The sequence below is a fragment of the Lepus europaeus genome, chromosome 15 (genome assembly GCF_033115175.1).
Source record: "Lepus europaeus isolate LE1 chromosome 15, mLepTim1.pri, whole genome shotgun sequence".
NCBI classification, from domain to species: Eukaryota; Metazoa; Chordata; class Mammalia; order Lagomorpha; family Leporidae; genus Lepus; species Lepus europaeus.
The window spans coordinates 31,486,043-31,512,330 of NC_084841.1; the positions used below are offsets into that span (position 1 = coordinate 31,486,043).

General features: G+C 39.1%; 1 protein-coding gene across 7 annotated transcripts in view; it reads right to left on the bottom strand.

The window, feature by feature from the left end:
- Nucleotides 1–26,288, bottom strand: part of RICTOR (RPTOR independent companion of MTOR complex 2) — a 150,579-nt gene that overhangs the window by 92,575 nt on the left and 31,716 nt on the right. For 6 of the 7 annotated variants that reach the window (XM_062211685.1, XM_062211690.1, XM_062211687.1 and 3 more), the window contains one exon: nt 2,508–2,605. In XM_062211685.1, the coding sequence (XP_062067669.1) occupies nt 2,508–2,605 (98 nt within the window). Of the gene's footprint in view, nt 1–2,507; nt 2,606–13,337; nt 13,420–26,288 lie in introns of those variants that run through there. The other variant, XM_062211691.1, reaches the window with a different exon arrangement.

Here is a 26,288-nt window from a genome sequence, read left to right on the forward strand (position 1 = left end):
CAGCCTTTTTATAGGCTATTTTAAATCATTTATGATTCAAAAACCAGATAGCAAAATCATTTTATTAGATCTCTATTAAACTTATTTTTAGTAGTTGAAAGTAGGAAACCTGGTAATAATTATTGAATGAAAAGTGGTAAAATAAAATATAATACAAAGAATATTTGGAATCTTGAAACATTATTGAATCTTAAGGACATTATCTGACTACTATGTTAAAGCAAAGTATTTGAAGACTTTCACTGTATTTATTAAAACATACATATGTATATTTTTGAAAATCCCTTCTCTGATACCTATTCAACGTTACTGAAAGTTGTTTTTTAAACATTCACTTTCTGAGCTATTATATAAAAATAAATGCTGGAATATTTTTAAACTTCAACTAAAGAAAAATACATATATATGTACTTGATTCCCTAACTGTAGAAAAATAAATCTGTATTTCTGACACTAAAATAGCAATTTTGTAACACAGTGATAATAGTCTCACCTCCTTCCATTTTATAAGATAAAATCAAATCCAAACCACAATCCATTTGCTTGTCAGAGAATCAAATGTTTGGAAGGATAAAACAGTGCTGTTCAAACTTTAATATATATACAAATTCACCTGAGAATCATTATTAAACTGTAAATTCTGATTCAACAGGTCTACTGTGAGGCCTAAAATATTGCATTTTCAAATAAACTCCAAAGTGACACCAATATTGCTGGGCTATGTATTGCACTTTGAATAGCAAGAGTTAAAACATTCAGTATACTTAAAAGAAGTTGGGGGGAACCTTTATCCCAGGGATAGGCATTTGGCACAGCAGTCAAGCCGTCATCCGGGTTCAAGCTCCAGCTCCACTCCAGATTCCAGCTTTCTACTAATGCGTTTTTCTGGAGGCAGTGGTGACGGTTCAAATAGTTGGGCTCTGCTACCCATATAGGAAACTGGAACTGAGTTCCCATGCCCTGGCTGTGGCAGTGCAAAAAGCCAAGCTACTGTGGGCACTTGAGGAACAAACCAGTGGATGAAGGGAAGATCTTTCTTTCTCTGTGTCTGCCTTTCAAATAAAAATTTTTTAAAAAATTATCCCAAACAACCTATTTTTTCTTTTTCAGGGTATCTCCTAAAACAGGGGTGAGGAAACTTCTTTTTCTGCCCCGGCCATTTGGATATTCATAACATCATTTGCAGGCCAAAATTAACCTGCTCTAGATTCACTGAATTCTGAGTTCCACTTGCAGTTGCCTTGGCAGGGCCAGATCAAATGATTTCAAGGGCCAGACATTCCCCACCCCTGACCTAAAATAATACACACGTTAGTGCTCTTTAAGCTGGCTGTCCAGCATTACAAGACTAAAAAAGATACTAATTCACAAACAGTATTAAGAATTTTGGACTACTATTAGATATCAACTCAATATTTATTTGAGACCAGGGCCCCACAATTTGTCTTGGGACTAACTTAGATCCAGTAATGGGAATATAGCAGCAAGAAATGAGAAAACAGATAATAAGAGTTCTTGGTGGGGGAAAGGGGCTGGCACTGTGGCATAGTAGGCTAAGCCTTCGCCTACAGAGCTGGCATCTCATATGGACACCATTTCTGATCCAGCTCTCTGGTGTAGCCTGGGAAGGCAGTAAAAGATGGCCCAAGTGATTGGGCTGCTGCACCCACGTGGGAGACACAAAAGAAGCACCTGGTTCCTGGCTTCGGATCAGTCCAGCTCCAGCTGTTGTGGCCTTTTGGGAAGTGAACCAGCGCATAGAAGACCTCTCTCTCTCCCTCTCTCTGTAACTCTACCTTTCATATAAATTAATTAAAAAAATTTCTCAGAGAATTGTGGTTTTATCTATAAAATTCAGTACACATGTACTTATGTACAAATTATTAATATGTACTCATATTAAGTAAAATGAGTAGAAGGCAAAAGAAATACAGCATCATGGATTAAGGACTTCACAGTAATTTTCTGTCTTTATTCTCTTCTGAACCTACCCAATTTTCTACAAGTATATAATATTTCTATTACTCGTACATATATTTTTTAAAACTGAGGTTTTCTTTTTAAAGATCTATTTATTTTATTTGAAAGGCAGAGTTACAGAGGCAGAGGCAGATAGAAAAGTCTTTCATCCACTGGTTTACTCCCCAGATGGCTGCAATCGCCAGAGCTGTGCCGATCTGGAGTCAGGAGCCAGGAGCTTCTTCCAGGTCTCCCACCTGGGTGCAGAGGCCCAAGGACCTGGGTCATCCTCTGCTGCTCTCCAGGCCATAGCAGAGAGCTGGATCAGAAGCGGAGCAGCTGGGACGCAAACCTACCCACTACGCCACAGTGCTGGACCCAGTCATCTACTTTTTAAGCATGATAAAATCCTTGAGAACCAGAAAAAAGCAGAACTGTCACTGAGTGAACAAATAAGGATTTCTTTTTAATGATGATTAAGAAAAAATCTAGTAAATTTGGTAAGGAACAAATAATTTCAGAAAATATTAATGAAGATTGTTACTTACCTTAGTAAAGTTATTTAGATGGCCTAGCTTTCTCATATTTGATACTCCTTGCAATTTGGACACATTTTGGAGAATCTCCCTTAAGTTATCAGAAGGCTCTAAAAGAAAAAATAAGACAATTTAACTGAATTTTAAGATTATTTTCTAAATCAAACACAGAAAATACACAGTACTTCACAATGTTACTTCTTGGTTTAAAGTCTTAATCTGTACTGCACCCCAAATTCATTCACTGAGCTGACTTCAGAGTCCTTTCCTGGGGAACTGGAGGAGGCAAGCGTTTGCAGAGTAGTTAAAACACCCATGTCCCACATCACAGTGCTGAGATTCAAAACCAAGCTTTGCTCCTGACTCCGGCTCCTCACTACTACAGACCCTGTGGGGTAGCAGTGGTGGCTCAAGTGACTGAGTTCCTGCAACACACATGGTAAGCCTGCATTCAGTACCCAACTCCATCTCAGAGTTGTTGTGGGATCTTGGGGAATTAACTAGCAGATGGAAGTGCTCACTAAGACATTCACTCTCTTTGCATTTCAAACTAAAGTATTTTTACTTCTACATGCCTATTCATACCTACAATCTAATTCTGTGTATCACCTGGAAAAACTGAAACATGCAATCTTAAATCTCAACACCCAAACTTTTATTCTGGGCAAAACTATAGCAACAAGGACAACATACACTATACTGTTTACATAAATTAAAAAACTAGGGGCCGGTGCTGTGGCTCAGTGGGTTAAAGCCCTGGCATCCCATATGGGCACCAGTTCTAGTTCTGGTTGCTCCTCTTCTGATCCAGATCTCTGCTGTGGCCTGAGATAACAGTAGAAAATGGCCCACGTCCCTGGGCCCCTGTACCAACGTGGGAGACCCGGAAGAAGCTTCTGGCTCCTGGCTTCCGATTGGTGCAGCTCCGGCCATTGCAGCCAATTGGGCAGTGAACCAACGAATGGAAGACCTCTCTCTGTCTCTACCTCTTTGTAATTCTTTCAAATAAATAAAATAAAATATTAAAAAAAAAAACAAACTAGAGACTATGTATTAAACCATAGTTTCTAAGACATTGGACATCAGACAGTGAAGAACAATTATCCCTGATAAATGAGGAAAAAATGTGTGCCCTACAACTGCCGCTACTTACTAGCTTAATAGAGTTTCCAGGCCTTGGTACAGGGAAGAAAAACCCAGGCAAATTATCTGAGTTGAAAAGGAAGCTAAGAGTTCAAGAACAGTAAGAATTATTTACACAAGAAAGCAGCACTCAGGATGAGAAATCTGGTAATCTGGCTGGGATCCCCTTGCGTATTCAGTAGAACTATTATCAATGCAGTATAAAGAAAGTACCCACAGCTAAGATATTAAAGGGAAAGGCACTCTGCAAGCATATATGTCAGGGAATTTACCCCTGAAAGTAAAATTGAAAAAAATTCACAGGGCATGTAACAGCATTCAGAAAAGTCTTGACTCAGCAGTGGGGAATAGACATAAAGATTTCTTTGATCCCACCTAATAAATCTTGAAAAACTTGTAAGATCACATTGTTTCCAAATACCTAAGTTGTGTCTCAAAGTTTGTTTTTCAAGAATGGGAAAAACCAAACCAAAACAAAACACACAGCACCTACAAAGTAAATTTTACAATGTTAGCACTCAGTTTTAGATTTCCAGGCATATAAGAAAACAGGGAAAAATGATTTATAATGAGCAGAAAAACAATCTATTGCAAGTTACCTAAGACAGATGTCAGAATTGTCAGGAGGACGTTGTGAAAGTTTATAACTATAGTTCATATGTCCAATACCTTAAACAGAAGTGTAAAAGGTATAAGGGCACACAAAGTGAATTCCTGAAGGATGAAAACCACAATATCTCAAACAATATAAAATATAATGTATAGAAATAACAGCTTATTCATCAGTCATTGCAGAGGGTAAGAATAGTGAATATGAAGGCTAGGCAATAAAACTATCTAAAAATGATACAGAAAGGGGAAGAATAATAAAACATATCATCAGTGAGCTATCTGACATGTACAATGCTAACTCCCAAAAAGGCAAGACATGGGGACAGAACAATTACTTAAAATAATGGACAAAAACTTCCCAAATTTTATAAAGAGAGTAAGCCAATAAATCCTTAAAGTTCAACCAAACTACCAACACCACACACAAAAAACAAAGAAAACTAGAAGAAAGCACATCAAAATCAAATTGCTCAAAACCACTGAGAAAATCTTAAAAGCAGCCAGATAAATAAAAGGTAATTAACACACTCAAAGATGACAAAGGATACCTCATCAGAAATAAGGAAAAAGAAGACAGAGTAAGCAGCAGCATCTTTAAATTAGTGAAAGGAAAACACAGCTTAAAAATGTAAAAATCACTCTTAGTTCACTTGTTTCAGAAAAACAGAACATGGGCCAGATGTGACCATGCAGGCAGTAGTTTGATGAGTCCTGGCATCGAACAGTGTCAATTTCCTTAAATTCCAACAAGCTATTCTATTTCCAGTATCCTGCACTTTAAATAAAACAAAAACACACCCTTAATAAAGAAAAATTTAACATGTTGTTGATATTTTTAACAGACATTAATGACTTCCTCAGAAATTTTTCCCTTAACCCAAATCCAAGGAACTAATTGTCTTGAATTAGTGTTTTCCTCACCAAATGAAACTACACAGACCGAATATCTGACACTTCGCTTGCATTCGCCTACCTTACTCTGTTGCGTTACCCTGGATGTTGGCTATGAGAACAAATTTGGCATCAAACCACTAAGGATACTATTTATCCCGGCTACTTCTAGTCACTTTGAGTTGCTACATGCTGAGATCATTCACCTGATTTTACAGCATCTCCCATTACATAATATGCATTTTAATGTAAATTAATTTCATTTTAACTTAAGTAGTTTAGCATATGACTTTATAATGTGAATATTTGGGGTTATCATAAGAGTGAAATTTAAACATCCTATCCTGGGCTCAGATGAGATTCCACACAAAGAGATTACAAGGGGAGATGCTGTGGCTCAGTAAACTAAGCCATTGCTTGGGAAATCTGAATCATATCTGGTGCCTGGGACTGACTCCAGGCCATCGCTTTCAATCCCGGTGATGTGCCTGGAAAGCAGCAATGACAGTCCCAGTACTTGGGTTCCTGCCACCCATGGGGAAGACCCAGATGGAGTTCCAGTCTCTTAGCTTTGGACATTTAGATAAATTTGCAGACATTTAAATAAATGAGCGAAATAGTAGATGAAGATTTCTCTCTCATTTACCTGCTCTATCCATCTGCCTTTCAAATATATAAGTAAATAAATAAATCTTGTTTCAATAAGGTATTTTAGGACCTGGAATAGTTTGCAAAGTCAAGATTAAGGATCATTAAACACAGTGTGATATTTACCTAATGGAAATGTATAATTAAACATTTTACATCAATTTTACATCAATTAGTAATATCAAGTATCAAAGTTTTACTAAAGTGTAAACATTGTTATTACTGTCTAAAGATCTGACAGGACTAACAATTGTGATTAATTTAAAAAGGTATTTTTCCTTACAAAGGCTTACATAAATTACTACCTATTTTCTAAACACAAACTGATCATAGATATTTTTTAAAAATCATAATCTTGTTTAAAAATATTCATTCTAACTTCATTCAACAAGTATTACTGAATCCCTATTATGGTAGGTACTGCTGTAGCTACTGAGAATACAGCAATGAGTAAGGCTCTCTGATGCACCTCATGTAGAAGATTACTGAGGACAAAAATCCATGCATACAAATTTTAAATTGACAGATACTAGTAATGCCAAATTGAGTCCAATATCCGCCTAATGAAGATGCTATCTTTGTCAATCCAAATCAAAATGCATCAGCCCTCCTCCTTTATATAATTACAAAGAACCCCAAAATACAAAAGGATTTCAATATAGTTACAGGAAGACAAGAAAAAGTTTCCTCCCAGATACTATGTAACTTCCCAGATCAATTTAAAACAGACTAGTATTTAGACACTGAAATTTTATCTAGCATTCTTTTGCTACAATGCTGCTATGGAGAACCTTAACCTGAAACACCAGAGTGAGAAATCTCTAGTTTCTTCTTTATGTGCTAGAGTAGGAAAGACAGCAAATTTTTTTCTGTGAAGGGTCATATAAAAAGTATCCAGGACTTTGCAAGCTTTAAGAGCTCTGTTGGAATCACTCAACTCTGCTGTCGTTCCAAGAAGGCAACTGTAGAAAATATATACATCAATCAATATGGCAAGGAATTTCAGTCAGTTTGGGCTGCTGTAATACAGTACCCCAGATTGAGTGGGTAACAGATAGCAAAAATGTATCACAGTTCTTGAAGCCGCACATCCAAGATCAGGATATGTGTTTGGGTTGCAGACTGTCAACTTCTGGTATCCTCAGTGGGGGAGAAAAGGGAGACAAAAAAGCTCTCTAAGGTCCCTTTCAAATGGTATATAGGTCCCATACATGGGAGTTCTACCCTCATGACCTAATTATCTGCCAAAGTTCCCATCTCCTAACAACAATATACTAGAGGTTAGGGTTTCAACATATGAATCCTGTAAGGAAACAGTCTACTGCACTACTATAATAAAACAAGACTTAACTGTTTGTCAATCCCTATGCTAAAAAGTCACAAATTGCAGAGGGGAACAAGCCATGATCATTGAGGTTTTTATATGAGGGCACAGGCAGTGGGGGTAGAGAAGTTTGATATTTTTGAAGGTTTGAATGATCATGGCTGCATGAGGTAGAAAAGAAAAAATACTGCTGGTAGCTGGCTATGGAATTTAGAAGAAAGTAAAATACAAAAGAATTACTGTAGCACTTTTCCTCTTATTGTGTAGCTTATTTATGTCCCTGATGGATCTCTATGGAGGGAATGAAATACACAGAAGCAACTCTAAATACTAGCAATTCACTATCTCGGATTACAGAGCTGAATACAACTGATTTAAACCATTTTTAATGTGACCCAGCTTGAAAACACTTCCTGTCCTTCCATCCAGAAGCTACCTACTCTGTGTGACAGGGTACTTTTTGTTTATTATTTTTTTAAAGATTTATTTATTTGAAAGGCAGAGTTAGAGGAAGAGGCAGAGAGAGAGGTCTTCCATCCACTGGTTCAATCCCCAGGTGGCTACAACGGCTGAAACTGAGGCGATCCGAAGTCAGGAGCCAGGAGCATCTTCCATGTCTCCCACGTAGGTTCAGGGGCCCAAGGACTAGGGCCATCTTCCACTGCTTTGCAAGGCCATAGCTGAGAGCGGGATCAGAAGCAGAGCAGCTGGGACTCAAACCAACACCCCTATAAGATGTCGGCATTGCAGGGGATGTCTTTACCCATTATGTCACAGCACTGTCCCCTTGTTGGGCTTTTAGCAGAACAGTTAAATACAATGTATTATTTTCACCTACTAACTACTGTATATGATTAAGAAAAACAAAATGCAAATTTAGAAGAAAAGCCAAAATGTCAAGAAATGTATTTTTTTTATTTTTGACTCATATATTTTTGGAAGTGACTGCAGTATAAAATTATAAAGCTGAATACGGGTAGAGTTAATGCTTAATTTCCTCCAAGTATATAACAGAAATTCAAGAATCTTGGATAACAAAAGGATATATACAAAAATACTTGCACAGAAGGTAATTCTAGATACTAAAAATTACTGATGATTTGTTTTCATCGTTTAGATGAACTATATTTTCCCAGTTCTCTAAATGAAAATAAAAAACATACAATATGTGTAAGGTATATAATATTTAAGAGTACAAAAAATGTTGTACATTTTACAGTATGTGCTTCATAACATGTATCATGGCACATACACAGTATTCATCAGACTACTGATATCACCATAACTTATATATATTTATGATGTTTATTTTATTATACCAGTAGCTCCCCCAAGTTCTCAGGCCTTCCAAATTGAACTTAGAAATGCTACAGGTATCCCCAAATCTTGGGTTTGTGGAGTCTCCCACAGTACATATCAGCCTCCATTATGATACAGGATAATTCTAATAAATCCTTGTCATCTAAACTTACTGGTTTTCTCAGAAAATCTTAATATCATATTAATAGATTATAATACTTCCAACATCCAGAAATAACATTTCTGCATATTGATTTTAAATCTTTTTATAAACATTTCCAGGCCAGCACTGTGGCACAGGTTAATCCTCTACATGTGGCGCCAGCATCTCAGGTAGGCACCAGTTGGAGTCCTGGTTCCTCCACTTCCAATCCAAATCTCTGCTATGGCCTGGGAAAGCAGAAGATGGCCCAAGCACTTGAAAATTAAGTTAAAAGATGTTTATTGTGGCTTAAAATTTTTTGAAATCCATGTATAGTTTTTACATAAAAAGTATTTATCATTAACTTTCTGAAGACCTTTATATTAACAGAAAGCAGCCTTAACTAACAATGTACTCCTTAGCTATTCACTTGGTCCTGCTTGTTGAGTAGTAATGCATACCACAAGTCGGTTATGTTTGTTTCTGTATCTATTTATGCCAGTTGTATTTCTTACTGAAATTACATAAAATGACTATTTTTACATAAACTAATGAATATCAATGAAAAGAAAGTTGCTGTTCCTATAAAATTAAGTTAAAATTTTGGGAAGACTTGATAAAATTGAGCTATTAAAAAAGAAAATATTCCATTTGAAATCAAAACTGAAAATCACGAATGTATTATTAAATACAAAACAAAATCATATGGAGCTCCAATAAACAAAGCTACTCAATGGCAGCCTCTACCATAAAATGTTAAGACATTTTTCTGTCAAAAACTTTTGAGACTTTAAATTTCCTATGGTAGTATTATTTGGTTTTTCACTGATTACAATTTTCAAAAAAATTTTTTTTGACAGGCAGAGTGGACAGTGAGAGAGAGACAGAGAGAAAGGTCTTCCTTTGCTGTTGGTTCACCCTCCAATGGCCGCTGCGGCCAGCGCACCACGCTGATTCGAAGCCAGGAGCCAGGTGCTTCTCCTGGTCTCCCATGCGGGTGCAGGGCCCAAGCACTTGGCCCATCCTCCACTGCACTCCTGGGCTACAGCAGAGAACTGGCCTGGAAGAGGGACAACCGGGACAGAATCCAGCGCTCCGACCGGGACTAGAACCCGGTGTGCCGGTGCCGCAGGCGGAAGATTAGCCTGTTGAGTCACGACGCTGACTCAATTTTCAAAATTTTTATTTACTTGAGATGCAGGGAAGAAAGAGAGAAGGAATGAGAGCAACAGTGAGATCCCATCCACCAGTTCACTCCCTAAATGCCTGTAACAGCCCAAGAGACAGCTTAGAACTCAATCCAAGTATCCCTTTTCGATAGCCAGAACCCAATCACTTGAGCCATCGCTGGTGCCTCCTACAGTCTACACTGACAGGAAGCCTGAGAAAAGTGGAGCCATGTCTTATGAAACACAGGCACTCTGTTACAGGACACAGGTGTGTTCACCATTAGGCTAAAACTAGGCTAAACATCCACCCAATTCCAAGTTTTAATAATCCTTTGATTCAACAACCAATAGTTAGTGTACAATATCACAGAAAACAGGGTTTCTACAAAGTTTTGCAGCCTGATTTCTCCATTTGATATATGATTAAAATCTGATGTCATTAAGTATCTTTTCTGCTTCATATTTACAGTAATGGCTTGAAAGATTAAGAATCTTAATATTTTACAATAACAGTATAATATCAACAGAACATAACACAGAAAGTAAAATCATGAAATAGAAAAAATTTATATACACTCACTGATTTACAATGGCTCACTTAGAAGTTTTTGATTTTACAAAGGTGTCAATGCAATGTTTAGTAGAAACTGTATTCACATTTTGAATTTTGATCTTTCCTGGGATAATAACATGAGGTAAGACGAAATCATAAGTAGTAGCAGCAAGATCAGTTTTCAGTTGGCATGGGGATGAGGGTAAGCAATCCACACTCTATAGTTTTCTTTTTTTTTTTTTTTAATTTTTGACAGGCAGAGTGGACAGTGAGAGAGAGAGACAGAGAGAAAGGTCTTCCTTTTGCCGTTGGTTCACCCTCCAATGGCCGCCGCGGTAGCGCGCTGCGGCCGGCGCACCGCGCTGTTCTGGTGGCAGGAGCCAGGTGCTTATCCTGGTCTCCCATGGGGTGCAGGGCCCAAGCACTTGGGCCATCCTCCACTGCACTCCCTGGCCACAGCAGAGAGCTGGCCTGGAAGAGGGGCAACTGGGACAGGATCGGTGCCCCGACCGGGACTAGAACCCGGTGTGCCGGCGCCGCAAGGCGGAGGATTAGCCTGTTGAGCCACGGCGCCGGCCTAGTTTTCTGTGGTGTTAAGCAACAATGTCAGTAAGGCTATGTACAAATTGCACATTCAACTTGTGTTATGTTCAACTTAAAATGAATGAGTTTATCAGAACTTAACCCATCATAAATCAAGGAGCACTTTTATTTGGCTTTATCAAAATGCAAAAATTTCTGCTTATCAGAAAACTATGAAATAAATACATATCTTTCAAAATGAGAAATTCACAGCACATAAATCTAACAAGATTTTAATAAAGAATATATGCAGATCTTTCAAAAGGCTCATGGAAAATACGTATTTTGAAAAAATCTATGCTGGATTTAAAACTTTTCTGTATCAAAATGAACTACCTGTTAAAACATGTCTCAACAGTATCCACTTTGAAACACTAAAATAAGATCAATTTGAAAAGAGCTCCAATAAGAGCAACTTGAAATTACGCTAAAACTGAAGAACAAACATCAAATATGGCAAAGAGTGGGTAGAATAGTGAAATCATAAACAATTAAGAAAAGTTTATGGACTGGCGCCGTGGCTCAATAGGCTAATCCTCCGCCTGAGGCGCCAGCACACCGGGTTCTAGTCCCGGTCGGGGCACAGGATTCTGTCCCGGTTGTCCCTCTTCCAGGCCAGCTCTCTGCTGTGGCCCGGGAGGGCAGTGGAGGATGGCCCAGGTCCTTGGGTCCTGCACCTGCATGGGAGACCAGGAGAAGCACCTGGCTCCTAGCTTTGGATAAGCGTGGTGCACCAGCCGCAGCGCGCCGGCCGCGGCGGCCATTGGAAGGTGAACCAATGGCAAAGGAAGACCTTTCTCTCTCTCTTTCTCTCTCTCACTCACTCTCTCTCTCTCTCTCTCTCTCTCTCTCTCCACTCTGTCAAAAAAAAAAAAGAAAAAGAAAAAAAGAAAAGTTTATGAAGAAACCAAAGAAATCATCAATTTATAAATGGCTAATTCATTTCAAGAAGTGATAACACAATGTTGCAGATGAAGCAGCACCAGACCATTCACACCCATTTGCAAAGAAAAAAATTAATCTTGTTCAAGCCCTAATTGAAGAGGACTGATAATTAGCAACAGAAACAATAACCATCACAACACATTTCTCAACTGGCTCAGCTTACCCAGTTTTGACTGAAAAATTACACTCTGCTCAGTAGGCGCTAAAACCATTGCACCCAGATCAGCTGCAGACAGCAGAAGAGCTTTCAATGGAAATTTTAAACAAGTGGTATGTATCATGACCCTCCGGCATTTCTGTGAAGAACTCGAACAGGAGACAAAACAAACTAGTATGGTCTTAAAGAAAAAAAGGTAAAGTAATGACTACCAAGAAATACAAGTGGCCCAAAGAGAAAGCAGATCATTCAAAAACAAGGTCATATAAACAATGTTGGGAATGCTTAAGGCATTTTGTTGTTGATTTTCTAAATAGCAAGAAGAAAAAATGGCATGTGCTAAATAGGACAAGGTTTTAAGAAAGTAAGTCAAAGCTTTACATTCAAAATGTCGGGGAAAGTTTCACTCAGGAATCCTCTACCATGAAAATACATGGATATGTACAATATGAGACCTTTTGAGATTGGCTTTTTTCACTCAGCAATCCCATCAGATTTTAAGACCTCCTCCGTAGGGTAAAAGACAGTCTCTCCTCCTGCCACCTACACCCCAGTAACTCTGCTTTTCAAATAAATAAAATCTTTAAAAAAAAAAAAAAAGTTTCACACATTGGAAGGCTAGAATTAAAATCATTTCAAATCAGTTTTTTAAAGAGCTGGAAGCTGACTAAAATCATAAAGCAAATGTCTCATTGAATCTCCATTTTCTTTCTCTATTCACAACAACAATTATTATAGTTAATGACTGAAAGAACTCCTTGATAACAGACTTGAAAAGGCATTTAGGCAAACTCTGAATGATTACTAGTCTTTTAAATCCTTTTGCAATTTAAGGCAAAAATTCTCTTCAAAAACTGACTTTTTTCCTCTCCCTGATCTCCCACCTTCAATGAGTCAAAATTAAATTACTTACTCCTTTCTAATACTGCTGATATTCCTTCCTTTTTACTCCACGAACCATTACCACATTTCAACCTCTCTTCTATCACATAAATAATTATGGCAAAAGCTGTATGACAGACTGATTCCCTGTACCTAGAGTGTCTCCCTTTCTTTTAATGCAATCTCAATGCCATTATAAGGTTAATCATAAAAATAAAACTATTGTCATCCTATTTGACTTCTTGAAAATTTCAAAGATGAATTTAGGAGTGGGAGTACAATTGAACCATACTCATTGTGACTTACTTGTGAATACCCACCAGCAAATGCTACATTAACAACAAGCTAGAAAACATGAATACATGCAAGAACTTAGTATTTAACAAAATTCATTATATGAATTTGATATGTAATTATATCATTAATATTACCTATGATTATTGTAAGCAGACATAAATGTCAATAGCATATGGAAATGACTATAGATGATATTACCTTTGCAAAAGCCAGAGGCAAAACCACCTCCTTGGGGCCGGTGCTGTGGTGTAGCAGTTAAGTCGCCACTTGCAGTGCCAGCATCCCAAATGGGTGCCAGTTCGAGTCCCAGCTGCTCCACTTCTGATCCAGCTCTCTGCTATGGCCTGGGAAAGCAGTACAAGATGGCCCAAGTCCGTAGGCCCTTGCACCCACATGGAGACCCACAAGAAGCTCCTGGCTCCTGGCTTTGGACCAGAGCAGCTCTGGCCAATGCAGCCAGTTGGGGACTGAACCTCTCTCCCCCTACCCCTCTCTCTCTCTCTCCTTCTCTGTGTAACTGTGACTTTCAAATGAATAAATTAATTTAAAAAAAAGAAAAACACACATCTCCTCTACCAACAAAGACACTGGGAGCACATCTCTCACCCTTATCCATGGGTACAAAAGTTGATGAAATACTTCTTCAAACTAACATTTTTCTGAAATTCTGATAATTATTCATTTCAAAGAGTTATATAATTTAGTAGGAAAAGGATCAATCCCAATTATAGCTAGCATTCTTAGGACCCTTCCAGATTACGATAAAATACCTCTAATGCAGGTGAAGTCAGAACTTACCAGGATAGCCTATTCTATCTTCAGCCAGAGTACAAGATTTTTTCTTACATGGAGGCTAAAATCTACTTCTGTGTAATTTTTATCTATTTGTGTTTGTATAACCATCTGGAATGTAGAAGAAGTATTATCTTTCCATAAAATACTGAAAACAATCATGTTTCCTTTCAAACAACTGTAGCACGTAGTCACTTTTTAAAGATTTATTTTATTTATTTAAAAGGAGTGACAGATCAAGAGATTTACCGATGGGAAGATAGCAGTATAGCAGCTGTATAGCAGCAGGACGTTCTGAGTGACACAGGGAAAAATGGATAGTTAATGAGTAGGGGAAATGCAAGCAGGTGGCAGAATCATGAAAAGTTTGCACAGAGTGGCCCAGGAGTCCACCATAGACTGCTCAGGTCCATGCTGGGGAAGCAGAGAGGAGGGTGAAGTGACACAGGCGTAGCGAAGGAATGGTGCAGAGACTGAGCAAGGAGACAGGTGTCACTCCACCAACCACCCAGGTGAGAGGCTGCAAGCCTACGGAGCTGCAGACAGTGGTGGGTGTAGAAACTTGGCAAACTGCACTTGAAGCTCTAAGCAGGAAGAAAGAGAAATTGTAGGGGAATGGGCGGAGAGGTTGGACACGCCATGATCCATCTGTGTTTCCCCCTCCCCTCAACCAGACATACAGCCATAATGATTGTTTACATTTTTGAGTGTAAGCAGTGGGTTTGCCTCCCAACTACACACCCATCAATTGTGGAGGCCACCTCACAACATGCCCCACCCAGGAAAAGGATCACAACATTTCAGAGTGATTTCCTGCCCACCACACAAGTTGTACAAAAACGAGTAATCCCAAACAGTGAAAACCCAAGCTCATTTTATGAACCAGTGAGCAGGGAGCCCAGCCCCTAGTAGGCGGGGCTTGCTGCACCAAAGCCCTGGTACCTGGCTCCATCACAATCCAGAGGTAAACAAAGCTCCAGGAGAATGAGCTGCATGCTTCCACTTGGCAATCAACAGACCCATAGCAGCTCACAGCAGAGGGAAATCAATTTAAAAATAAAACCAAACAGATATGACAAAGAACACTGGAAAAATCCTGAATAAGAATAAGGAAGAATTTATGAACTTGCCAATGGAGCAATCCAAATCGTCAATAATGGAGGCTGAAGAAGAAATCGAGGATATGCCAGAAAAGGAATTCAGAAAATTCATAATCAGATTATTTAGAAGCAATCAGAAACAAATTCAAGATCTAAATGAAAAGTGCTCCCAAGAAATTGAGATTTTAAAGAGAAGCCAGAATGAAATATTGGAAATGAAGAATTCAATAGACCAAATAGAAAATGCAGTGGAATCTTTTAGAAATAGAATAGATGGGGCCGGCGCCGCAGCTCACTAGGCTAATCCTCCGCCTTGCGGTGCCGGCACACCGGGTTCTAGTCCCGGTCGGGGCACCGGATTCTGTCCCGGTTGCCCCTCTTCCAGGCCAGCTCTCTGCTGTGGCCAGGGAGTGCAGTGGAGGATGGCCCAAGTGCTTGGGTCCTGCACCCCTTGGGAGACCAGGATAAGCCCCTGGCTCCTGCCATCGGATCAGCGCGGTGCGCCGGCCGCAGCGCGCCTACCGTGGCGGCCATTGGAGGGTGAGCCAACGGCAAAAAGGAAGACCTTTCTCTCTGTCTCTCTCACTGTCCACTCTGCCTGTCAAAAAAAAAAAAGAAATTTAAAAAAAAATAGAATAGATGAAACTGAAGAAAGAATATCAGAACTAGAAGACAAACTTTTGGAAATAATATAGTCAGACCAAATACAAGAAGAAGAAATTAGAAAATTGAAAACCATGGTTGGAGATTTAGAAGATGCTATCAAACGATCCAACATAGAGATCCTAGGAATTCAAAAAGGTGTAGAAAGAGAGAACAAATGAGAAGGCCTTCTTAATGAAATTATAAAAGAACTTCCACAATCTGGAGCTAGAAAGAGACGTCCAAGTACAAGAAATACATAAAACTCCCAATAGATACAACCAGAAAAGAACTTCACCACAACAACACTGTGGCAAAATTCAGCTCAGTGAAACACAAGGTACAGACCTTAAAATGTGCATGAGAGAAATGACAAATCAGATCCAGAGGAAATCCACTTAGATTCAAACCCTACAGATAAGGAGACAACGGCAAGACATACTCCAAGTCCTCAGAGAAAAAAACTGTCAACCCAGAATACTGTACCCTGCAAAACTCTCATTTATAAATGAAGGAGAAATAAGGATTTTCCACAACAAACAGAAATTAAAAGAATCTTAACTTCTCGCCCAGCCGTACAACAGTTGCTCAAGGATGTGCTACACAGAAACAGGAATATCACTATAAAGAAGATGAATGTAGAAAATGACCCAGCAAAAGTACAAATAAATTCCAAAATACATAAAAAGGACTATTTAAGGAAATATGGCAGAGAAAAGACAGTGTTTCACAATAGCACACTCAATGTAAATGGTCTCAACTCCCCAATTAAAGACACAGACTGGCTGAATGGATTAAAAAAGAAAACCCATCTATCTGCTGCCTACAAGAAACACACCTTACCAACAAAGATGCACACAGACTGAAAGTTAAAGGATGGAAAATATAATCCATGCTAACAGAAATAAAAAATGAGCTGGTGTGGCCATCTTAATATCAGACAAAATAGACTAACACAAAAACTATTAAAAGTCAAAGAATGGCATTATATAATGTTTAAAGGATCAATTCAACAGGAAGTTATGACTATTATAAATGTATATGAATAGCCGGCACTGTGGCTCACTACGCTAATCCTCTGCCTGCGGCGCCAGCACCCGGGTTCTAGTCCCAGTTGGGGCGCTGGGTTCTTTCCCGGTTGCTCCTCTTCCAGTCCAGCTCTCTGCTGTGGCCCAGGAAGGCAGTGGAGGATGGCCCAAGTGCGTGGGCCCTGCACCCGCATAGGAGACCAGGAGGAAGCACTGGGCTCCTGGCTTCGGATTAGCACAGCACGCTGGCCTTAGCAGCCATTTGAGGGGTGAACCAACAGAAGGAAGACCTTGCCTCTGTCTCTAACTCTGCCTGTCAAAAAAAAAAAAAAAAAGAAAGAAATGAAATAAATGTATATGCACCTAATTCCAAGGCACCTGGCTATTTAAAAGAATTATTAAGGGATTTAAAGGGAGCTATAGACTCAAATACAATAGTAACAAGGAGCTTCAATACCCCACTTTCAGCAAAGGACAGATCAACCAGACAGAAAATCAACAAGGAAAAAGAGTTAATTTAAACTATAGACCAAATAGATCTAGCAGATATATACAGAGCCTTCCACCCAATAGCCACAGTGCATCGAACTTTCCCTAGTGCATGGAACTTTCTCTAGGATTGACCATATGCTAAGGCCATAAAGTAAGTCTCAGCAAATTCAAAAAAATCAAAATCATATCATGCATATTCTCAGACCACAATGCAATGAAGCTGGAAATCAACAACTCAAGAATCTCTATATCACATGCATGCACATAGAGAATGAACAACATGTTTCTGAATGAACAGTGGCCTTAGAAAAAAAGAGGAATCAAAAAATTTCTGGAAACAAATGAAGATAATACAACAAACCAAAATTTGTAGGATACAGCAAAAGCAGTGTTAGGAGGAAAGTTTATAGCAATTAGTGCCTACATCGAGAAACTGGAAAGGAACCAAATAAATTAACTAACTATGCACCTCAAGGACCTAGAATAGCAGCAGCAAACCAAACCCAAAACCAGTAAAAGAAATAATTAAAGAAATCAACAAAATTGAAACAAAAAGAATACAAAAAGATTGGGAAAACAAAGAGCTAGTTTTTTGAAAAAATAAAAAAAAAATTGACACACTGCTGACCCAACTAACAAAAAAAGGGGGGGGGGGGGCAAGAAAAACCCCAGAACAATAAAATTAGAGATGAAAAAGGCAATGTACCAACAAACACCACTGAAATAAAAAGAATCATCAGAAAGCACTATGAAAAGCTCTTTGCCAACGAACTGGGAAACCTAGAAGAAATGAATAGATTCCTGGACACATACAACCTACCTAAACTGAGGCATGAATACACAGAAAACCTAAACAGACCCATAATCATGAAAGAAATTGAATCAGTAATAAAGGCCATCCCAACAAAGAAGAATTCAGGACCGGGTTCACTGCTGAATTCTACCATACACTTAAAGAAGATCTAACTCCAATTCTTCTCAAATTATTTAAAAACAATTGAAAGGGAGGGAATCTTCCCAAATTCTTTCTATGAAGCCAACATCACCTTAATTCCTAAATCTGGAAAAGATGCAAAAGAGAAAGAAAACTATAGACCAATCTCCCTGATGAACATATATTCAAAAATCCTCAACAAAATTCTGGCCAATCGAATCCAACTATACATCAGAAAAATCATTCACCTAGACCAAGTGGGATTTATCCCTGGTATGCAGGGATGGTTCAACATTTGCAAATCAATCAATGTGATATATCACATTAACAAATTGAAGAACAAAAATCATATTATCTCAATAGATGCAGAGAAAGCACTGACAAAATACAACACCCTTTCATGATGAAAACTCTAAGCAAACTGGGCATAGAAGGAACCCATGACCAGCATCATATTGAATGGGGAAAAGTTGGAGACATTCCCATTGAGATCCGGTAGCAGACAGGGATGCCCACTCTTACCACTGCTATTCAATATAGTCGTGGAAGTTTTAGCAAGAGCCCCTAGGTAAGAAAAAGGAAATCAAAGGAGCACAAATTGGGAAGGAGGAAGGCAAACTATCCCTATTTGCAGATGACATGATTCTATATATAGGGGATCCAAAAGACTCCACTAAGTTCCACTAAGAGACTGTTGGAACTCGTAGAAGAGTTTGGTAAAGTAGCAGGATACAAAATCAACACACAAAAAATAACAGCCTTTGTATACACAGACAATGCCACAGCTGAGAAAGAACTTCTAAGATCAATGCCATTCACAATAGCTTTTACAAAAAACAAAATCAAATACCTTGGAATAAATTTAACCAAGGACATCAAAGATCTCTATAATGAGATTAGAAAACATTAAAGAAATGGAAGATACAAAAAAAAAAAAATGTACTTTCTTCCAAAAGCAATTTACAGATTCAACGAGATATCAGTGAAAATACCAAAGACATTCTTCTCAGATCTAGAAAAAAATGATGCTGAAATTTATATGGAGGCACAGGAGACCTTGAATAGCTAAAGCCATCTTATACAACAAAAACAAAGCCAGAGGCATCATAACAACAGATTTCAAGATATACTACAGGGCAGTTATAATCAAAACAGCCTGGTACTAGTACAAAAATAGATGGAATAGATGGAAAGACCAATGGAACAGAATAGAAACCCTAGAAATCAATCCAAACATCTACAACCAACTTATACATGATTAAGGAGCTAAAAGCAAGAATAGTCTCTTCAACAAAGGTGCTGGGAAAACTGGATCTCTACAAGCAGAAGTATGAAGCAATACACCTATCCTACACCTTATGCAAAAATCCACTCAACATGATTAAAGATCTAAGTCTAAGACCCAACACCATCAAATTAATTGAGAACATTGGGGAAACCCTGCAAGACATCAGCACAGGCAAAGAAGTCCTGGAAAGACCCCAGAGGCACAGGCAGTCAAAGCTAAAATTAACAAATGGGATTACTTCAAACTGAGAAGCTTCTGTATAGTGAAAGAAACAGGCAGGAAAGTGAAGTGGCAACCTACAGAATGGGAGAAATTATTTGCAAACTATGCAACTGATAAAGGATTAATAACCAGAATCTACAAAGAGAACAACAACAAAATAACACCCCACTTAAGAGATGGGCTAAGGAATTAAACAGGCATTTTTCAAAAGAGGAAATCCAAATGGCCAACAGCACATGAAAAAAATGTTCAGGATCACTAGCTGTCAGGGAAATGCAAATCAAAACCACAATGAGATTTCACCTCACCCAGTTAGAATGGCCCTCATACAGAAATCAGCAAACAACAAATACAAGAGAGGATGTGGGGAAAAGGACACCCTAATCCACTGCTGGTGGGAATGTAAACTAGTAAAGCTACTGAACATGGAGATACCTCAAAAATCTGAATACAGACCTATCATATGACTCAGCCATCCCACTCTTGGGAATTTACCCAAAGGAAATCAGTAAACAAAAGAGCTATCTGCACCTCCATGTTTATTGCAGCTCAATTCACAATAGCTAAGACATTGAATCAACCTAAATGCCCATCAAACAAAGACTGGATAGAGAAATTACAGGATATGTACACTATGGGATACAGCAGTGTAAAAAAAAAAAAAAAGAAATCTGGTCATTTCCAACAAAATGGATCAATCTGGAAAATTTTATTCTTAGTGAAATAAGCCAGTCCCAAAGGGACAAATACCATATGTTTTCCCTGATCTGTGAAAATAGCACACCTAAAATGAAAGCTGTAAAAGTGAAATTGACATTTTGAGAAACAATGACTTGAACAGCGCTTGTCTTTACTTTCAATTAACAGGTTTTTTATATTTTTTTCTTTTTTCTTTTCTGTTTTTCTTTTCTTCATTCTACATGTTGAACTCTTTACTTAACATAGAGTTAATCATATGTATATAAAGTCAATTGAAAATAGATCCCATTAAAAAGTAAGATGGGGAATAAGAGAGGAGGAAGTTTGTAACTATAAAGCTGTATAGTTCTGCACACAATCCTCAGACTTCCTTCTAAAGGTACAGTTTAAAAACTTGTCATGGGACTCCAATCCTATTAAAATTGGTGGTAAAAATGCCATCTAAATTGTTAAAGTGATCATATTCAGTGTTAAAGTGAATATATAGATAGGATTAAGGGTTAAAAAGATCATATAAGTAACATCAAGTGCCCGGTAATAATAGTAGAATTAAAAATGAGGGAATGTCCAACATGAGTAGTCCACACAGAAGACTCTTAGAATGACAATCGCTGTTAAGTAACACTCTGACCTTAGAATCAACCCTTATTGCTTTCTGGTCTGGCTGAAAGGCCTGTGAGAGCATTTCAGGCATGAAAGCCAAGACACTATGGCAAAAAAGATCTTACATGAAGTATCTCTGTGAGACCTCAGTGGAAAGAAGGGGCCATCAAAGAAGAATGTACTTTTCTCTGAAGGCAAGAGGGAACTTCCACTTTGCTTATGGCCTTGTCCAAATACTGAAGGAATGTGTGGTCACAAAAGGCTTCCATAGCCTTGGCAGCTCATGGCAAGAGCCTTGGGTGATCACTGACATCATAAATAAGAGTGTTAATTGTTAAATGAATAGAAGTCACTGTGCACTTACTCCCTATATAGAACCTCTGTCCTTAATGAGTTGTACTATGAGAATTAACTGTTCTCAAACTGTACTTTATATGTTGTGTGTGTTTGTGAGTGCAAACTGTTGAAATCTTTACTTAGTATAGAGCTGGTCCTCTGCATACAACGTTAAACTAAAAATGATCCATAATGAAGAATGGGATGCGAGAAGGAGTAGGAAGTGGGATGAGGGTGGGGGTGGAAGGGCGGGTACAAGGGAAAGAACCACTATATTCCAAAAGTTGTACCTGTGAAATATGCATTCATTAAATTAAAGCTTTAAAAAATTATTAAAAATTGAGGCTAGTGCTGCAGTGCAGTTGGTTAATGCCCTGGCCTGAATGGCAGGCACCCCATATCGTCACCAGTTCAAGACCTGGCTGCTCCACTTACAATCCAGATCTCTGCTATGGCCTGGGAAAGCAGTAGAAGATGGCCAAAGTCCTTGGGACCCCGAACCCGTGTGGGAGACCTGGAAGAAGCTCCTGGCTCTGGATCAGCACAGCTCCAGCCATTGCGGCCAATTAGGGGGTGAACCATCGCATGGAAGACCCCCACCCCACCCCGCTCTCTCTGCCTCTCCTCTCTGTGTAACTCTTTCAAATAAATAAATCTTTAAAAAAAGATTTCAAAAATTAAAAAAAAAAAAATTTACCACCTACTACTTTACTCTCCAAACACCCACAATGGCCAAAGCTGGGCCAGGCCGAAGCTAGGAGCCTGGAACTTCATCTGGGTCTCCTGCATGGGTGGTAGAGCCCCAAGTATTTGCACCATCTTACTGTGCACACAAGCAAAGAATTGGATCAAAAACAGACAGCTGAGACTCAATCCAATGCTTCAACATGGGATGCTGATATCACAACAATAGCTTAACCCACTGTGCCACAATAACTGCCTCAGCAGTAAGTTTATTATCATTGGTATATTTCAGATATAAATACAATGATGGAAATGGGCCAGGAAAACCTAACCATCAGTTACAACTGCAACTATGTCAATCTGAGTTAGAATGTTCCTAAATGTTAGGTTTATCATACTAAAAACTGAACAGGGACTTTCTTTCTGGTTCTACTAACAAGGAGTTTAGAACTTATCATACTATTCTCACAAATAAGGAGCTGAACTGGGCAAAAAAATTCAACTGTTCTTAGATTCCTCGGAGAGGTAAGGACATTCGGCAAAGCACTGTCCTCAGGACCAGAGATTGACAAATGAATGAATATAGGAGGTCGTACATTACTGGAGCAAAAGACTCTGCAGTGTTAAGAATCATGGGAATCAGTGCCTTGCTTGAACTGTAAACGATGAATTACCATGGGCTCATTACAGACAACTGCAAGAGTTAAAGCATCAAGGGTACTCATGCATCAGAGCCCCTGCCCCTGTGTTATGAGTTCTACTTCTGAGACCTTGACCAATTCTCAGTCAACAATGAAGGAAAATTTAGCAGAGGGAGAGAAAGAAAATCACTGTGAAAGAGTCCAAAGAGAACCTACATAACCACAGCCTGATCTGCCAGGGTTTCACAGCCTTACTGACCTGCAGGAAGAGAAATACCCAACTCTAGCAACTCTAGACATCCATGTAGAAAAAGGAAATATCCAGTTTCATCCCACTCTAGTCATCCTGTCTCACCTAACCAGAGAGGAAAAGAAAATCTGAGAAACACTTGGGAAGGTCACAGTCCAGAGGCAAAAGCTCACTGAAATACTGAGATCTAATCACAGGAATACAGAACACTTCCCTCTCTGTCACCTGACCACCACATTATGAACGGCCTATTTTACAACAGTTCCTTTTACCAAGCACATCACGACAGAATGGGAGAAATTATTTGCAAACTATGCAACTGATAAAGGATTAATAACCAGAATCTACAAAGAGATCAAGAAACCCCACAACAACAAAATAACACCCCAGTTAAGAGATGGGCTAAGGAATTAAACAGGCATTTTTCAAAAGAGGAAATCCAAATGGCCAAAAGCACATGAAAAAATGTTCAGGATTACTAGCTGTCAGGGAAATGCAAATCAAAACCACAATGAGATTTCACTTCACCCCAGTTAAAGTAGCCCTCATACATTCACCAATCCATTCAGGTGATTTAAAAAAAAATTTCTAGTAACCAAACCATGTCTTCCAATTCATAAACATGTTATATATATTTTAACTGTCAGAAAAAGGTAAGAATCAAACTACATATAAGACACTGATAATAAACTTAAAGTAATGATTCATTTGAACAGTACTATCGAGCTATATGAATATGCAATCTTAATTAGAAGCTATAATTTCTGTTCAAATTCATTTACTTTGAATATAGTATAAATTAAATTCATATAAATTCATAAAGCTTAAAATATATTAAAATTAAACTTCAAATGATAGAACAATCCTCTCAAAGTTCTTTAAAGAAATTCCAAAACTGAGATACAGATTTGTCCCTAGATTCCATTTAGCCATCTTAGTATCCATATTTTTTAATTTTTAATTTTATTTATTTGAGAGAGAGAATGAGAATCTCATCTGCATATTCACTCCCTGTATGCCTCCAGGAGCTGGGTCTGAGCCAGTAGCCTGGAACTCAATCCAGTTATCCCACATAGGTGGCAGGAATCCAATTACTTGAGTTATTACAGGTATTTCCCAAGGTACACATTAGCAGGAAGCCCAAAGTCATGAGCAGAGCTGGTTCTCAAACCCAAGCACTATGATATGAGATTCATCAGCATAACCACTGCACCACCTGTATTACTTAAATAGGATTTTTTTTTTTTTTTTTTTTGGACAGGCAGGGTGGACAGTGAGAGAGATAGACAGAAAGGTCTTCCTTTGCCATTGGTTCACTCTCCAATGGCTGCCCTGGCCAGAGCGCTGCGGCCGGTGCACTGCGCTGATCCGAAGCCAGGAGCCAGGTGCTTCTCCTGGTCTCCCATGGGGTGCAGGGCCCAAGCACTTGGGCCATCTCCACTGCACTCCCTGGCCACAGCAGAGAGCTGGCCTGGAAGAGGGGCAACCGGGACAGAATCCGGCGCCCCGACCGGGACTAGAAACCGGTGTGCCGGCACCGCAAGGCGGAGGATTAGCCTAGTGAGCCGGGGTGCCGGCCTTACTTAAATAGGTTTTTAAAAAGTATATTCTACAAAATACAGTTTTGGTCTATCCTGGGAAATCTTGTATAGCTACATGGATACTTTAATTTCTAAGTTTTATTCAGTCACGCACTTCAGTGCCCATCATGCAACATACATTGTGCCAATTGCTAAGCAAAATACTAATACATACAGGATATAGTCTTCACCCAGAAGCTCAATACTAAATGGGAAAAAGGAAGGACATAAAAATATATAGAAAGGTTGTTAGTAAACACTATGAAACAAAATAAATAGGATGCTTGGGAAAGAATTGCCTGGAGTAGAAGAAAAAGGTGAACCGGAAACCTTCACAGATGCAGCCCTAGCCTCTGGCACCAAGCCAAGTACATGATGAATACTCAATAAACTGTTTGAAAGACTAAGCAAGACATTGAGTAGGCAAATGTGATTTGGAGATGTTTAACAAAGGTGTTTATATGCTCCTAGGCATATAAAATGTGAAAAGCATATGCACATGAACATGGAAAACCACTGTATTTTTCTCAGTGAACATAGGGAACAGCAAAAAATTCTATATGCTCAGAAAACAAGATCACTCAGAGTAAAAAAAATTGAGCTGGATTCTAATGGCCTGAGAAATGCTATGAAACTTAGATATCTTATTATTAAGGAAAATATTAAGGTGAGTGGCATGATCAGTTTTGCTTTAGAAACACAGTTTTGGAGAACGGATTACAGGGGAAGAGAAAGGTAAATTTAAATACAGGCTACAAAAAACTAAGTAAAAAAATTCATCAACAATGGGTGAGATGGGAGGACAGTTTGAGGGAGGAATCAAAGATTAACTGCAGATTTTTGGATTGGGAACACTGTTAAGTACTGCTATTCACTGGCTAAGAATCACAGAGCAAACACATATAGACTCAGGGGAAATTTTCTACCATTAGCAGCAAGCATGTGCATCAAAACCTTCCAATGTTAAATGCTAAAATGATGAGAAAATAATTGCCTATTTATGGCCGGCGCCGTGGTTTAACAGGCTAATCCTCCGCCTTGCGGCGCCAGCACACCGGGTTCTAGTCCCGGTAGGAGCGCTGGATTCTATCCTGGTTGCCCCTCTTCCAGGCCAGCTCTCTGCTATGGCCCAGGAAGGCAGTGGAGGATGGCCCAAGTGCTTGGGCCCTGCACCTGCATGGGAGACCAGGAGAAGCAGCTAGCTCCTGGCTTCGGATTAGCGAGATGTGCTGGCCGCATCGGCCATTGGAGGGTGAACCAACGTCAAAAAGGAAGACCTTTCTCTCTGTCTCTCTCACTATCCACTCTGCCTGTCCAAAAATAAATAAATAAAAAAGAAAAGAAAATAATTGCCTATTTAATCCTATATGAAAAGTGGGTTTACACACCATCAGTTTTCAAAATTATCTTCTTAAAACAATATGTAGTTTGGGCCGGCACCATGGCTCGCTTGGCTAATCCTCTACCTGCAGCACCAGCACCCTGGGTTCTAGTCCTGGTTGGGGCGCTGGGTACTAGTCCCAGTTGCTCCTCTTCCAGTCCAGCTCTCTGCTGTGGCCCGGGAGTGCAGTGGAGGATGGCCCAAGTGCTTGGGCCCTGCACCCACATGGGAAACCAGGAGGAAGCACCCGGCTCCTGCCTTCGGATCGGCACAGTGCCGGCCGTGGCGGCCATTAGGGGAGTGAACCAACAGAAGGAAGACCTTTCTCTCTGTCTCTGTCTCTCTCACTGTCTAACTCTGCATGGCCAAAAAAAAAAAATGTAGTCTAAGATTCTGATGATTCTTATGCACATTAAAATTTGAAACACACTGTAAAGACTGCCAGAACGCCATGCAACTCTATTGCTATCCCTCCAG